Genomic DNA, 16937 nt, shown 5'->3' on the forward strand with positions numbered 1-16937 from the left:
CCGAGAAAGGCCAGCACGGCACATGAAGTGGTTGGGTAGCCAGCACCATGCGTACACCCACGCACGCACGCACACGCACTGTACCACAGGTAATGTCCAGCCACCCACGCTTCACACTCGGGTTGAGTCTGGAATTACCGTGGCTCTGAAACAGCCCTGTTTATTCTCGAGTGCAGAGACGACAAGTCTGGAGCTGCGATTTTTTTTTCTGCCGTAACGGGCGGTCACTGTGCGCGCTCGCACGCTACACACACTTAATAAAGATAGCGTTACGACACGTGAAATCCACTACCGTAGGCAACATTGTGTAATCGTGGGCTCACCCAGCAAAACATGCACAAACATCCCAAGTGTACTACTCAACTTAAAATGTCCAATATATATTTTTCCTCTTTAAATATGTTTCCATAAGGATTTCCCTCCCTCCTGTGTCATCTTTTCATATATATTGTTTTTTCTTTACAAATTCTGCTGTAGAAACACACTTCCGAATCCGTTGTTACATGGGCACCTTTTCACTGGCTGTGAGTAGCGGAACCTTTGGCTTCCATCATGACCGGTTCATTTTGCCCCTAACGGGAAATGCTGATGCCTCCTCTGTAAAGCTGTGCAGGATGTCGGCTGCATAAGGCAGTCTCTGCCCAGCAACTTCCTAATCCTAACTGGGTGCCGCCTTCACAGTGCTCACGGGGTGGCCGCATCTTAATCCCAGCTAATTACAGCGTTCTAGCTCAGCGTAATTTTAGTACTTATTTATTTATATAGGGCACACTGAAGACTGCAGAACTACGAGGTTGCCATCTACGTTTCTGTCACTAAGCGAGCTCGGAACAAGCTCGGTGAAGGAGCATTCAAGATACCTCCCTTGCATTTAAGATTTTTAATGAGGAATTTAATTCGGCAAACGAGGGTGTATGACCAAGCACCGGATTTTATTGCTATATAATGCTGGAATAATTCAAGCCAGGAGAGCAGCATTAGACACACTGTTCTATATCAAAACGGTCACTTTTACCATCTGCGAAGCAAGCGAGACCTCGGTTTAATGCCTCAACTGAAAGATAGCACCTCCAGCAGAAATGTGACCCCACTTGCTCCATCGATGGGAAAAAAGCTGAGCTGTGGAAAGAGAGTATGATCTCCCCACTGGACTATCAGCACCATCCAGGCAGTGACTAGGCCCAATCAAGCTTAGTTTCAGAGTTAGAGCCATCCACTGTGAGTAACAGAAGACGACAGTTTGTGAAATACGTGAGTGCCAAGCCAGAGGCCAGTGCCAGGGAGTTCCGCTGATGTGACGTGTCAGCATGCCCACTTCGATAGTGGCCATGTGCTGTGCACCAAGCGCAGGTAACCCATTATGGGGATGCTGTGTGCCTGCCCCAATGTAGAACATGTTGAGTTTTTGTTCACTTAAAACTATGTCACACCCAATTGGGACTAAAAAAGTATCGTTTACATTGTATGTATGTTGAACTTCTTTCACACCATACATAGCCAACCGTGCTAATAGGAGATGCGGCCATTGCACATGTGTGAAGATACCAATACTATACAAAATAATATTAGTCACATCGCTGGGCAAATCTTTTCACAAAAAACCTTCACAATAGCAATGAGGAAATGTGAAGTTATGTTTGCCTGTTTCATACTACACAGCCATTACATCTGTCAACCATTACATGCTCAAAACATGACATAAATCTGGTAGTTAAAGGGACACAACTTAGCTGAAATGAAGGATGGCATTCCAAGAAATGTTGTACATACATTATTGTTGAAACTAACTTATAATGATGACCCAAAACTGTGAGAACTTGATTGTGGAGTTAAAACAGTGGGAAATTGACAAGGTTAAGTTTGTTGGATAATATTTAAACTTAAAATATGCTATTGGCATTTTCCATGGTGTGATCTCAGAAGGTTGAATGTTCTTGCAAGTTGTCAGTCATGGCGGGAGACTCCACCGCATTGATTCCAAAAGGTACAAAAACTGGGCAAAATTTAGGTAAGCAATTGTCAAAAATTAACCATTTAAATGTCTCCATCATATGAAATTGGACAGAAAAGGTAAAGCATTTAACTTAAAAGTGCTGAGACTTATTGCTATGTTAAAGAACATTCAATTAAAGTTGTACTTATTTTCAGTATTACAACGGCGTCATTACCATTGAAGTGTTAATGCCGCAATGCAAAGGTATTTATAGAAATGTATGTTTCAGTTTAATTTATTTGGTATAGCTCTGTGAGCCATTTGGCTCTTGAATCGGGTGCAACCGCAACAAACAAAAAACAATAACATGAACAAGAAAACATCTTAAAGTAACTATGAGCAAACAAAAAAATCCAGGAAAAAACACAGCTAAATCCTCCAGAATGTGGTAAATGAATGAGCCACATTATTTATCTGATTGCACAATAGACATTTGCTCTATTGCAGAATGGAATTAACAAAGGTCATGTTTGGCAAAATTAAAAGGCAATTTAAGAAATACAAATTTTAGCAAAAGAATGTCAAAAACAAACATACGCATGTGTGGGGATATATGTGTGTGTAAAACACTGTCCTAATATGTCAGACATAGCAGTCTAATTCTGCCCCGGGCATCCTAACGGTCAACTCCGCCTTAAAAGTATGAATCTGGTGCAAAGTCTGTGTCAGCAACATCAGCCACGAGGAGACCCAAAAGCAGCCAGGCATGGTATTGGCCCCATCACGTCATATGGTATGTTGTTGATCTTAGGTGCTCGCAAACAGAAACACTGTATAAAACTAAACATGCAGTTGTTTTTGTGAGGGTGGGTGTAGACTTGCTTGCATGTGTGCAATGTTTAAGACACACAGCCGAGACAAAGCATCTCATTTCAAGCAACATCTAGTGACAGCATGAGAACGCACGTTATTAGAGGCATTTGTGAAGCCCGCTTTATGAACAAAACGACAATGACGTCACGGCAGATAACACTAGATGGATAAAACTATCGAAATAAACATGTCATTGTGAAAATTGTATTATCTTTACCTTATCTTCCATAATAAAGTGAGTAAAGGATTCATCTTCTGGTTCAGTTATTTTAACGATGATCGAAAACCTCATAATAGGGTTGAGGGATGTTACAGCCCAGGGGATGCTGATAAAATGACGGAATAAAATGGGAAAAAATGTTAACATCAAAAATGAAAGTACAAAATTGCAAATGACAGCAATTGGAGGGCTGTTCTATTTCAGATGAACATCGAAAGCTTTTATTTTACTTAATTCTTTCTGTTCAGAGCCCACGAAGACAGCACGTCTCTTTTGCAAGAGGCACCAGGTAATTCCCAAAACTAAGTGCAGAAACGGGGCATCAGCCACAGTCATGATTACAGTTATATTACGGTTCAAAGCAGTGTCTATAGTGAAGCAGATAGTAATCGAGGCTTTGAATACTGCAGTACTTTGAGCTATGCGTGGAAAAATCTGTGAAGGCCCTGGTACATGATGCTGCACAGTAAAACGTTTTGCAGACTTGGAATCGTGAATATGAAATGTGCAGCTTGTTGTGCAGCATCTAGACCTATGCGTACTGTTCATCTTCTGTGCGCAGTGTAAAATGTATACTTACCATGATTTATTTAATCATCATTTGAACAATCGTTAGAAAACCATTTAATTTCCATTTGGAATTCTTAACGCACTTGAAACTTAATGCAAGAGTGAAAACGATTTCGTAAAATTATAAAAAGCCGCTGACCCAATCCCCATGGAAGATGCCCAATCTCATAAGACTTAAGAAGCTAAGCAGGATTTGACCTTGGAGAGTGCTTGTACGATGGATGACCACCATCCACAGCAGGTTAATACAGGCTGCTGCAAGGCTATCTGGTGACCAGCAGAGGGCACTGCAGCAGAATCCATTGTTGTACTGTGCTACTATGCTCGGCCTTTACCAACCAGCACAAACCAATGCAGACAAAGTCGGGTGAAATAACCCCCATGACATTGTGGAGCTTGGGTTGGCCCTCATCCAGTCGTGGATTGACAAAGAGCTGTACAAGTAGTTATAAAAAAAAGCTTATTTTTAACTACGTTTAAGAACTACACTTGATCATGTGATGAGGAACACGGGTGTAAAAAGTGCCTTCGGTGGAAGTCGCACGTCTCCTCTCCAGTGAAACCCTGGGCATGGTTATGAATTTAATACTTCCTTGACTACATCCTGACTCCTTATTATTTTTCATGATGGCAAAACCCGAGCACCTGGCACTTTCTCAAGGAAATGTGGTATTTTAAGTTGAAAATGTACTAAGTTATAATTAGGGGGCCTCTAAAATAACTAACCCCACTAGAAATGATGTGGAAATGTTAGCCTATTTTCGATATCATTTACACTTGTCGCATAGTATATGTACACATAGGTACATGCCGTGAATGACTGACCCTTGTTGAAACGACCTCAGAATATAATGTCCATCATGCCAGTTGAGAAATATGGCAGTAACATAAACACGTTATGATGAACCATTGGACAGAAGACAATGTAAATGGAACATACAATTTATACTAACTCTGGGTACAATTTGGGTTGTTTGGCAACATCAAATAAGTTTGAGAAAAATAACTTAAACTGAGATGAATGGGAACTAGATAACGAATTGAATAGGGCACTATATAAATCTACATAAGATAAGAAAATAAAAGTTACATAATATTGTTCCGAGCAGAAGCAGCAGAAAGTAAAATTCTGTCAACGAACGACTTCCTAAAAAGCCATCATTAAAATGTTTGAGCCTGTGTTTATTACATTGAGACAGCATTGATGCCATTAACCACAAGCCAGCCTTAACGATAATTGTGTGTCTCGTGTTTTGGTATGGGCCTTGCAGTTTTGGACACGAGAATCATTTCCCCCCACCTCAGCCCCTCCAACCATAATAAAACAACATTTGGCCCTATTGCATTGACAGAACAAGGGGGCAAGACGTCCACCACACACTCCTCCAGCCTTCGAAGCCCAACTCCTTGCACGGCGTTTGTGTACGCAGACACATGGCGCCGCACACATCTCCGACAGACGATATATACGCTTTTTTGTGATGGCTCCAAGTATCGCGCTACCCCTACGCACCCCCCCCCCCCCATAACTCGTGTCAGCCACCACCCGGATCCAGCCCCATCAACAACTTCCGACATCCCGCAACTGGATGGCATCATACGGGGTACAGCAGTGGTTCCAAATCTTTCTGGATGCGTGGACCACCATTCACAGTAAAACATATATTTCAAGATCAAAATTGCTCAAAATCATTGTATCTACAATGTACGTTGTAGATACAATGAGGGGTTCAGCATTGGTGGACAAGAAGACGATTGGTACCCAGGATGGTTACCAGGAAGGTCAGGACTCACAAAAGCAGCATACAGCATAGCAGGACACTGGGTTTTTTTTGGGCATTACAAGGGGGTCCTTTGGGAGCTAAGCAGGAGGTAAGGAATGCTCTTTTTTACAACAGCAGCAAACTTTATCAGCTGGGGCCCGGTCAGAAAAATAAAATAAATAAATCCCTGAGTGCTGCTCAAGTCGCACATGGGACTCGGGAGCCAGGTGTGCACTTATTGGTGGGGTTTGATGGTCTATCAGAAGAAAATCAGGCTCCCTGAGGCAGTCACAACCTTCTGGCCTTTCAGATCTCCCCTAAACGTGCTCTGCAGAGCAATAAAAACACAGCAGAAAACACAACACCCTACACTGACCCCAATCCTCACCTTCCACCTTCACCCTTCACCTTCACCCTAACCCAAGCAGATGCAATCGAGACATGATTGGGTGGTCTCATGGTCCATTTCTCATCCTCCGGTTCAGATTTGGTAACCTTAATTCTAGCAATTGGTCTGGACTGCAAGTCCGCTGTAGTAATGTGCCGTGGCAATTTCTTTTACAAACGTGTGCCGTGTGTTTTAAGAGGACGTCATCTTTTTCAAGGATGGAAATAAATGCCAATGCCATTTATTCTGAGCAGTGGTCATTAATTGCACTCATTCTATAAACAAATCACGTATATATATTTTAAAAAAACTCTCTCACACAGATCAACATGAGCTCCACTTAGCTCCACAGCACTTCCCTGCGCAACAAGAACGTTGAAAAAGGGGGAAAAAATTGATGAGCAGGCCCAAGATGGCGAGGCAGATCAAGAAGTTCATCAAGGGACCAAAATAAACACCGTTGTTCAATCGTGACACTGCCTTAATTAGCACAGCGTTGTTAACATTCGCTTATCCATATCCGTCAGCCAACAAGTCTCTGAGCCACGCAGCCTCACTACCTCTCCTGGGAGGCTCAAAGCATCCGCGCATTCCGGCCGGTACAAATACTCCCGCACTTCAAAGCCTGCTTGCATAGCACCCCTTGAAATCGCAAGCCCGCAAAAGGTAAATATTTTGATGCCAGTGACCCCAGCCAGATTCCATAGGGAGCCATGGGAGTCAGAGCAAGGAGACAGCAGCCTTTTGTCCACCACTTTCATCTTAATTAGCAGATATGCAGACGAGGCCATGACAAGATACCTACTTTTTATAATATCTCTCCTCCCTTTGTGTTTATTTCCAAATTATGCTCAGTATCCTAAACTGCCTTCAATGTACGCTTTTGAGTGTTCATGATTAAATGGCCAGATTGATTTTACAATTCAAATGGGTGTAATCGACAACTTGAAAAATTATGAGAGAGACATCATTTGGGCACCTCCTGAATTCTACTTGATTACTTTTTAATGGGCACTGGGTGCATTTAAAAAAAAACAGGGTTCAACAGCAGCCACCAACGCACAGTTGGTTTGAGTGCAACGCACAGGTCAGCAGGTCCTTGCTCGTTACTTGTAATTGCAAAGAGAGCCAATAACGAGAGCGTTCATTTTGGAACATCGACCACACCCCATTCCCCCATCTTACCCCCCCCCTCCAGCCCTCTCCCTCTGGCAATCCCACATTAATCAGCCTAGATGCTGCTGCTGCTGCACACGACATCCACTCTCTGAACCCATCCACAGCAAACGAACCAGTTCACCACCACCTCCCAGCTGTAGCCCTGGAGGCCCAATCGGCACACAGGCTCACGACGCTGGCCACATATCTGACCGTGGTGCCACCGATTGTGGTCACATGTGTAACCAGGAGGCCAAAAAAAAAAGCCGTGTGCCACACTCGTATTTATTTGTGAACCAAAACAAATTCGAATTCGGAATGCAATTGTAGCATGAAGCAGCCTTGTGATTGGCTGCTGCCGAACGAATAATTTGAAGTCTTCATATTGAGAGCAACACTGAATTTCCAGACCATGCACACAGAATGTAGACAAAATCAGTTTTAATGACTATTGTTGAAGCGTGCATACTAATGTCATTTTATGAATATATTTGCATGCAGGTTATCCTACTCAACCTTTGTATAAGCAGTTCGCAATCTTCCCTTCTCCCTTCCCTCTAGCCTGTTACCACTAAGCACTGCACAATTACCATTGAACCCAGTCGGCTAACAAGCGCAACCCAATAACAAGGCTCTCTAAACATGCATCATGGTCCACAACAGTTGACTGAAACCACAACCATAAAGGTTTCTATACTTCACTGTTGAAAACCCTTGCAACCCAAGCTGCCATGCCATCTCCTACTCTGCCACTCTGACCCTCACCCAGCCCAGAAGTTGCATGTCAACTCCAACAATTCCAATTAGTTAGCTAATGAGCTCGTCTGGAACACTCCAGACGCGTAGGGAGGGTTTTTTTTTCTGAGACCATGGCACACCGTACAGGCAATAGCAAAGGAAATAAAACACCGACAGCATGTTAATGCATACAAATGCACATACGTGGCGAGCACACATATATTAGAAGCAATACAAAAAGGGAATGGTGGAGCAAGGACCATGTATACCTGAAAAACACACTCATCAATAACACTGTTTTACAAATATATATAATGGGCAACATTTCGGGCAATGGCTGTCCTTCAGCTCACAGAGCGGCCAGGCAGGTAAAGTGGCTCAGTTAAGAGACCTCCCTTCATATACTATGTATACCTATACTCTTTGGTTCTTTGGGTAAAGTCACGTAGGTATAAAATTAAATAAATCACGACGTTTCGGGCGCAACACAAGAATCCATCATCAGGTGGGAAAGCATGGTCTGCTGCTGAGGCAGACTGTTTTAAAAAGGTTTGAAATGGGTGTAGCTCAAGGGTCATAAAGAAGTGGCCGGGGCTAGTGATGTTAATGTGAGAAATGAGCATGTAACTGTAAGATAGAAGGAGAGTGGCCTCCTGGACGAGGGCACGGAAGTGGCTATGTTAATGTGAGAGATTAGCATGATGTTAATGTGAGAAATTAGAGGGCACGGAAGTGGCTATGTTAATGTGAGGGATTAGTATGTATACCTGGCTGGCTTTGACCATGAGTACCACACTGGGTTCTAGTTTTAGGCCGGGCTGACTCGGCAGTGTCCCCAGATATTGTTTGAAGTCTATTTTACAATTAAGTGCATAACCAGGAATCGAATTTGGATAGCCTCGATAGTAGTGTGCTAAATACGTTGTCACTGCTTACCGAAAATGCATGCTTACAATATGTGCATGCACACATCCAAATATAAGCAGCCGCAAAACACATGTACGAGTTATACATGTTCTGATTTGCCAATCATTAATTAATACGTTTAATTGGCAAAACTATTAGTAAGTAGTGTACTAACAGTCCAATGGGTGAGTATTGCTCTCACTATCAAGGCCACACGTGCACGGGCGTGCACGCACACGCACGCACGCAAGTGGGCACGTTCGCATAAACACAAAAAAACACACGCCATTACTTTCTGCCAAAAACCTTCAACACACAATATAAGCGAACGAAAATACGCAAACAGGAACAAACACAGATGGGCGTAGGCGCCTCTCAAACATCCGATGGGCGACAAGCCATCGTCTGGCACCGCTGAGTCAAATCCCGCGCGTCAGGTGAGGCCAGCACGGTTGGTTATTTGAGCAATCGCAAGGCTCCCATACAGATTCACCACCGGCTGCAGCAAAAAGCCACATCCTGGCTCCTGGGGACTCCTAGGGGCAGATGTCGTAAAAACTACGCATACAGGAGGTGGCTCATCGGACTAATAGCATGTCAGTGCACTGGGCTGACACCCCTGGGATTCTCACACAATGAAACCGGCTTCTCAAGTGGTTGGATTTGACAGTCTCAGCCCCATTCATTGATAGTTTCAAATATATAGAAAAAATATATTTTTAAATATTTTGGCAAATTTTACCTCTGAGAAAGTTTTACTTTGGTTTGATTGACAAAAAATTCTGAACAATCTTTGCTAGGAATATAAAAGGTATGTCCCTAGCATGGATGAAGAGGCCTTTTAAAAAGATTTCGGAAGTCGTTTTGCGATGCGGTTCTCTCACAACAGGGTGGTACACTCTGAGCTGTGAAGAGTCTCGCATGGAAACACTTTCGACTCAGAAGATGGCTTCAATAGCACAATATGAATATAACCAGAGTGAAGGGAGGGGGTAAAGAGCAAAAAAAAAAGCAGTGAAAAATTCCGAAATCAACACATTTAATTGCTTCATCCAGGAGATGTAAAATGTGGTTTAGGAGCCCTTGAGGGGCTGCAGCCATCATTGGGCGGTTGAAAAGATGTAGGAAACACGCAGCTGCAGGGCATCTACAGCGTGCCAAGGGATCTGTGGTTTACAAAGTACCCATCTATCACCTCACCCACCAAAGGTCTGGGCTTTAGGTGGCGGTATAGTCTTAAAACCAGTACATTTCTTCTGCATTTATGAATATATAACACTTAATGAGGTCTGCAGGACATTAGTAGTGTCACTGTTTTAGTCAATGGATTGATAGCTTATTGGACTTTTTTTATTGTATACTTCCGGAGTTATTTTCTTTACCTCTTTCTAAAAATGCCATTTAATATAGCACGGAGCCTGACCCAAACGTTGGCGTTTAAGTATATCAGTCAGTATGGAAGAGCGCAGCTGACAGAGAAAGGCACTCGGGTGAGCATCCAGAGGTTGGTAACCAAAGGAAAGACCTGAAGCCATACGGTTGGATACAACAAAAGCGGTCCTTGGAAGCGAAGTGTCAACTTTGCAAGCACTGTGAGATCCCTCAGAAGGATCAAAGTGAAGGGAAAGAGTGCTGACAAGAGCCTTGACCACGATGGCTTCTAAACCCAACCAGTAATTTTACATAGGATAAATATTTTTTTTATACACAGCCACTGTGTTTGCACATGTCCTATAAAAGTGGGAAGGCGAGAGCTCGTGTGTGCTGCCCTCCGTGTCAGCTTCCCCGTTGCAACTCCTTACCAAAAGCTCTCATGTGCTCGTATACTTTGTGTGATACTTGCGACACTGTGTGCTGCAGCACGTGCTGCTCTAAGTGTGTCTGCAATGGAAAGGCCAATGGCCACATTGGGGGTCAGTTTCTGCTGTGCTTCAATTCATCTGCAAGTGCACGTTTGGGGCAGGTTATGATTCCATAATGGATCCTGGAACCCAATTTTAATGCGACCGACTGTCAAAAAACATCTTAAATGTACCCTTGTTTCTGCTGTCTTAGTGCATGGCTTCTACCTGCTGCTGGGAACTGTATTATTATTTTTATCCAAACGGACCCAGCTGCTGAAGTTAATGCTTCCTTTGCCATTGTTAAAATGGCATTCTTTACCCCCTGCTAAGCTCAAAGGACATCGTGTAATCCAGTGTGCTGCCCACAAGCGTACTGCCCTTATGCTAGCAGTACAATGGGCCCCGTATGCCATCTGCCACCCTCCCAGGAGGGGACCTGGACCACTGTTGACGAGACTGCGATTTGTGCTGGATGAAGGAAGGGGTAACGTGGACAACACTGGGGGTGGCGAGTGTGACAGAAGGGTAAATATAAGTCTATCTTTTTGCACACAGCCCTCACAACTGGACGGTGGCATTCCATCAAATGGATTTACTTACAGAATGGACAGTCCCCATGCAGAGGAAGCCAGGTGCAAGCAGACAACACGGCATATTGAACAAAGACACAAAAGCACACCGAGGTTACAAATTAAGACTATCCTTTGCTCTTGAGTTCTTACCTGGTTGAACAAAATACATGTGTACATTGTACACAAGGATACAGGAGAGGTGGTATGGGTATGTGAATGCATCAAGTCAATGCTACGAGTTGTGTAATAGCCAAATAAGTGGACAGAGCAAAAGTGGAATGGTGATGGGGGTGTGATAGCATGTCAAAGTTATGAAGTGCAATTGGTTTGTTACTTATTGCACCTTGCCTCAAGACTGTCCACAACAAGAACACCCTTAGGGCAAACAGGAAGGATGCAATGATCATGTCTCAGACAGTTAATCTGAACTGTGCCTTCCATTAAGCAACAATTTAGCTACCCTTAACATTTTCAGACATGAAGAATGGCTCTGGATGCTTGCAGACACTGACAAAACAATGCACTTTTTCAACTAACCTTGTAATGTTATTTATAACCAGCTAAGAGCCCATTGAGCTGCACTTGCACTCCCCGTTTCACAAGGAAAACCCAGGACACGTGGTGGGATTGGAACTCAGAGCTTTCTTCCTTTCCGCATGGCAAACACTCATCTCCTGGCCAATCTTCCACAACTTAACATAAGCCTACGTGTTAAACTAACTTAACATCAACTCAACACATTGATAGGAAATGCGCTACATAGACAATGACAATATATTTTTTTTAGTAAAAGGGATTTCTCAATTTCACATCTTTTGTTTTTGTTGCATGAGAAAAAAAAAGTGCAGCCCAATCTTTTTTGGCATTCGTACATAATTATTGTAGGAGAAACACATTGACTGCAAAGACCCTTGAAGCATCATCGCTGCATAACAGCTACTGCGTGGTGTGGTGTTAGAGGGCTGAACAGAATTACAAATAAAGAAAATTGCCACAAAGCCATGCCACATGTTACAGTGTTGTAATGGGAAGTGACAGGAACAAAAAACACACATCTTAAGCCATGCCATACAACACAGTACCACAAAAGCTGAACAGAATACTTTAGGTACAAGTTTAAAGAAACTATAAAACAATCAAGGTTTGGGATCTATACCAAAGAACACAACCACAAGTTATTGGTTTATGATGAAAACAACTTACAAAACCACTCAACGCTAAAGTCACAGGTTGCAAAAGCAAAATCAACCATGCCAGGGTTTCCCAAGCACTCTAGTACATCCGTCCAAACCAGCATTTGATCAAACAATGGCCCCTTTTTGAGTGGCTCTAATGTTGAAGCTAACGTCAAATTATATCCCATAGAGGTACTAGCCAAACTGCTGGCTAGCTCATTGTTCTCTAGATTTTAGAGTAAATTACATTTTAGGGCATGCTTTATTTCATTTGTTTGTTTTCAGTTCAGTTATATTTAGATAAATAAAAAAAGCCAGTTGCCAGAAAGGTCAGGAAGTTATTAAAATGGGTCGGCATCCCACACGAATGTAAGGGACTTCCTCCTTCTGTGACACTGCTCGATCCCGTGACATTGGACTACTCATGTGTCTTCCCGGACATGAATGTGGACCATTTGTGGGAACACGGGAGGGAAATGATTTACTTTGCACGGGGGGGGGGGGGTTATGTGCCCATTTTGCGAGCGCCCGTTTACCAGGGAAACAAGGACAACACCAGAGCACGGACATTATCGAGCACGCCCACCCGACGAGAGGGAGGGTTCGTGCAGGCGTCGGTCAAAATGCCTATGAGTGAGGCGCCGGCCAAAACCGTGTAGCCAAAAACAGGCCGTGGGACCACTGCCATGCAATGAACAAGAGATGGAAAAATGAAATATGCTGGAAGTTATAGAGCACAAAATGCATAGTCTTTTTTACCTACGTGACTTTAGCGAAAAAACCTAAGAGTATGAATCCTTGCAGTCACGAAAGCTTCAAATCTAGAATTAGTCTTTATAAAGCCTGTACGATGAGTGGAAAATGAGTGTGTTATGAAGGTTGGGTTCTTAAAAGAAAAAACTTTTCTCTCCCACGTACTTCTTTGAACCCCCCGTGTGTTCTATGCGCCCGCATTTTGTTCAGGGAGGGATATATAAGAATAAACAAAAGCCAAATGATTATATCAAACATGCTTGGATGCTGAAGTTACAAACTGTTCTGTTTTTATTTTCGTATTACTTGTGAAATGAAAACACTGTGGTTTTATCGAAACGTAAACAATCAATTAAAAAGCCATGCAATGACAATTTTAAAATAACAATGTTCTGCAAAAGAGAAAACAGACTGCAATGCAAGCATACTACGTTATGTCGAAATGCAGTACGATGCAAGCTGCACCATGTAAGTATATGCTGCACACCTACCACGTAGGTTTATATTGGTGGTGCAAGAGGATGTTTTAACACTTTGATGGTGGTAATGTATGTATGTTGAACCTCTTTCGCACCATACGTAGCCAACTGTGCTAATCAGAGGTGCGGGGGAAAGACAAGAAATACAAAAAACAGTTCTAAAGAAATTAATTTTCAATCTAGATTTAAAAGTGCATAGCTCCAGCGGCTTCCTAATATAAGACGGAAGAGCGTTCCAGATGGCCGCAGAAGCCCATCTGAAAGCGCACTATGGAGAGACCATCTTCATTCGATGGCTAGCCAAAATCCGATGCGAGGATGACTGGAGTTTGCACGATGCTTTATGCTCCTTGAAGAGATTAGCAAGGTATTGTGATTCATTTGTGGCGAGCAACTTTTGTGTGTAGTTGGTTTAAATTATGTGCTGCACAACACACTGTTAGTGAGCACCGACAGTGGACAGCACATAACACTAAAAGTTGGGTAGATACAACAGCAAGACTCACTCACAGCTGTTTTAGTCTCAACCAGTGCTGGTGTTAAATCCTTGCAAAAGATTATCATGTTAGGATGGTTTCCCCAGGCAAAAATTGATGCTATTTGGTACAATAATATAAACATTGTAAGCATCTAAGTGCAACTGCACAGAAATAGAGCAAATGCAAATATGAAACTTGAGAGGAGGGTATTTTTAAATTATTTTTGGAGAGAGTACGGAGCAGCATGGTAGAGAGAGAGAAATATGATATATTAAAGTAAATTTTTGGCAGAAGAGGAGAGTCTTAAGCATAGATTTGGGAAGGGTCTCTGCAGTGCAGATATCTAGAGGAACTACAAAATCATCTTCCGAGGAGCAACCGATAATTGTTTAAAGGGGCTGACTGATACTTTAGACAAGCGAATGTGGTTAAGGGAACAGAGGACAGGTGGAATGGAGTAGATTGAGATGAGATGGCAAAGAAATGGAGGAGCACGTTCATGGAAGATCTTGATAAAGTGAAGGTGAAGTTATAATTAATCTAAGACTGGATTGGGAGCTCGTTTGTGGATGCGAAGTCTGGCGACAGCATTTTGAATCAAATGGAATTTGGAGGTGCAGTAGTCGAGTCCCAGAACCTTAGCAGTGGCTAGGGAAAGGAAGTGACAGAAACAGGAGATGTTGCATAGGTGAAAGTAGGATGTCCTAAATTGTTGGGGATGTGAGCAAAGAATGAGAGCTCACAATCCATGACAACTTCAGAGTGCATGACTGTGCTGATTATGTCCTTGATCAGGAATCAAACGTGCAATGCTGGTATGTTATCCCAAATGTATAGCCACCACCCAAATATTTAACACGTATGTACTTATATACAAATAGACAAAGATCCCCTTTGAGCCTGGGACACTGCAGGGGATTAAGCTGTTCATGAGCACTTGAGGTCAGCATCACACACAAGGGGGTGGTGGGGTCAGCACCACACCCAACAACCCTTGTATCCCAAAAGCTGACGTTGTTCACACTGCATTAAGTACTCATTATGTGACGGGTTGACTTACGAGAGGCCAGGTATAGATAACAAAAGTCACGATTGTTATGCATCATGGCTCGGAATGGGTCACCGGGATAATACTGAACTACATTATGCAATATGCTACGATCTTCCATATTTACGAATACAAAATTGGCCATTCAAACGTATCGTGGTACCCACCCTGGGTCATATAGGGAGAGCAGAGTGAGGTTTAATTAGTTAGTATATAAACTGGCCCCATAGTTTCTGTTTGCTGAATGCCGCAAGACATATATTACCAGGCAGCTGCGGGGACGAGAATTTACGTTCATGTAAAAAGAAAACACTTTTATGAGCTGCCCACGGTGAGCGCAGTCGGTGGCCTGTGCATTCCATCCCTCTACAGCAAGACACCCAGATGACGCATATGCACCTGGGCCAGCCTACACACCAGATGCATTTTCAATAGTTCAGTGGCTTTCAAATTGGAAGGGAGGAGTTGGAGGGGGGGACAAAGCTCACCTTAAGAGTTGAGTCACAAAGTATATGACCAAAGGCAGGAAGACGTTAAAAGAGTAATCAGATGGTGACAGTGACACAATATGCGAGTGCATAAATAACGATTTGATTAATTATCCAATCTCAGAACAGTAAATTAATTATGAAGCTCACTCAATCATGAGAACGAGGTAGGCACCGCACAATACATAACCATTCAACATTGAAGAGTTTGCCAGATATGCTGGCAGAGACCTGTAATTCACCAGTCTGGAGGCAGGATTGGTGGTACATGCATAACTGAAGTGCCTAAAATACCTAGCCCATCTAACTTTAATGTATGGGTTTGTGAGCATTATCCCCTCGTATTCCTGGTTTGTTTCCCTCTGATATAAAAATAAAACGTAATAAAACCTTGGCCAAACATCCCAATGATGTCTGCCCCCCAAAAATATTTAAACTGAGAATCTTCTCAACAAAAATAAACCATTAGCTAAATATAATTATTACTAAGCAACAGTGTGGGAAACAATCATGCAATTGCTATAGCACGTGGCATAAACCTGGCCGAGAAATGATGCCACCCATTCCCAATCAGGATACCGTCGGTCGAGGGCCCCTCTCACCTCCGTGCCGTTGCGTGTAAAGAAGATGTGTGCAACCCCGTAGGCCACCCCCCGGCCGTCAACGGTGGTCGTTCGAATACCACAGCCAATACGGTCGCCGGCCTCACAGCGCGGCCCAAACTGCTGGCCCACGGCCTGTCCACGGTAAAGCCTAGCAAGGATGAGGGAGGACAATGAGAAGGAAAATGAACAGGGGGTTAGATAATCTGCTTGATATTGAGCTCATCACATTTTGCAGTTTTCTCCCTGTAAAATGTTTTTTTTTTACACAGATGAGACTCGGCAATTGAAACATCATTATTCATGAGTTATACATTGTTGGATGAAGGCCTCCTCAGGCGGTTACCATACCTCACAGTCTCCGAAAACAAAAACCAACTAGCTCCTGCACACAAGCCTATTTGTTTCCATCTCCATTGTCGACATGCTCTCGGGCATGTTCCCTCCTTTATCTGCCATTTCATCATTAGTCTCAAAAATCGGCAATCACCCCTTCTAAAGATGTGTCCTGCATAAGCCTACTTACTTTTCTTAACAGTAAATAGTGGGCATCTATCCATATTTTCCTCTTTCTATCTCAGTGCGATTTCAGCATCATATCTTACTTTATATTTATAGAGCATCCTTAGCTCAAAGCGCTTTACATAGTTTAAAAGCAGTAACAAAAACAGGAGTGATATTGATGACAAGGGTGTACAAGGGCCTAGGAATGAGTGACCGTAAGAGAAGGCACACAGGTGTCATGAAAGGGCAGGGGAGGGATGGGAAGCAGTGGAGGGGCTAGGGAAGAGGAAGGCGATGGGCAATGGAGAAGAGGTGAGGCTTGAAGAGTGGAACGAAAGGAGATTAAGGAGGCAGATTTCTTAATGTATAGGGGAAGTTTATTCCAGTAGAGAGGTGCAAGGAGAAAGAAAGATCTAAAACGAGATTGGGCACAGGGAGGAGGGA

The 16937-nt window shown here is 43.1% G+C and overlaps 1 protein-coding gene across 1 annotated transcript in view; it reads right to left on the bottom strand.

Annotated features, from left to right (window-relative positions):
- Positions 1-16937, bottom strand: part of SPRYD3 (SPRY domain containing 3) — a 137845-nt gene that overhangs the window by 107962 nt on the left and 12946 nt on the right. The window contains exon 5 of the mRNA XM_078604164.1: positions 15990-16140. Coding sequence (XP_078460290.1) covers positions 15990-16140 — 151 coding nt within the window. The remainder of the gene's footprint in view (positions 1-15989; positions 16141-16937) is intronic.

The sequence above is a fragment of the Lampetra planeri genome, chromosome 2, assembly GCF_965212315.1.
Source record: "Lampetra planeri chromosome 2, kcLamPlan1.2.h2, whole genome shotgun sequence".
In the NCBI taxonomy this organism is placed as follows: domain Eukaryota; kingdom Metazoa; phylum Chordata; class Hyperoartia; order Petromyzontiformes; family Petromyzontidae; genus Lampetra; species Lampetra planeri.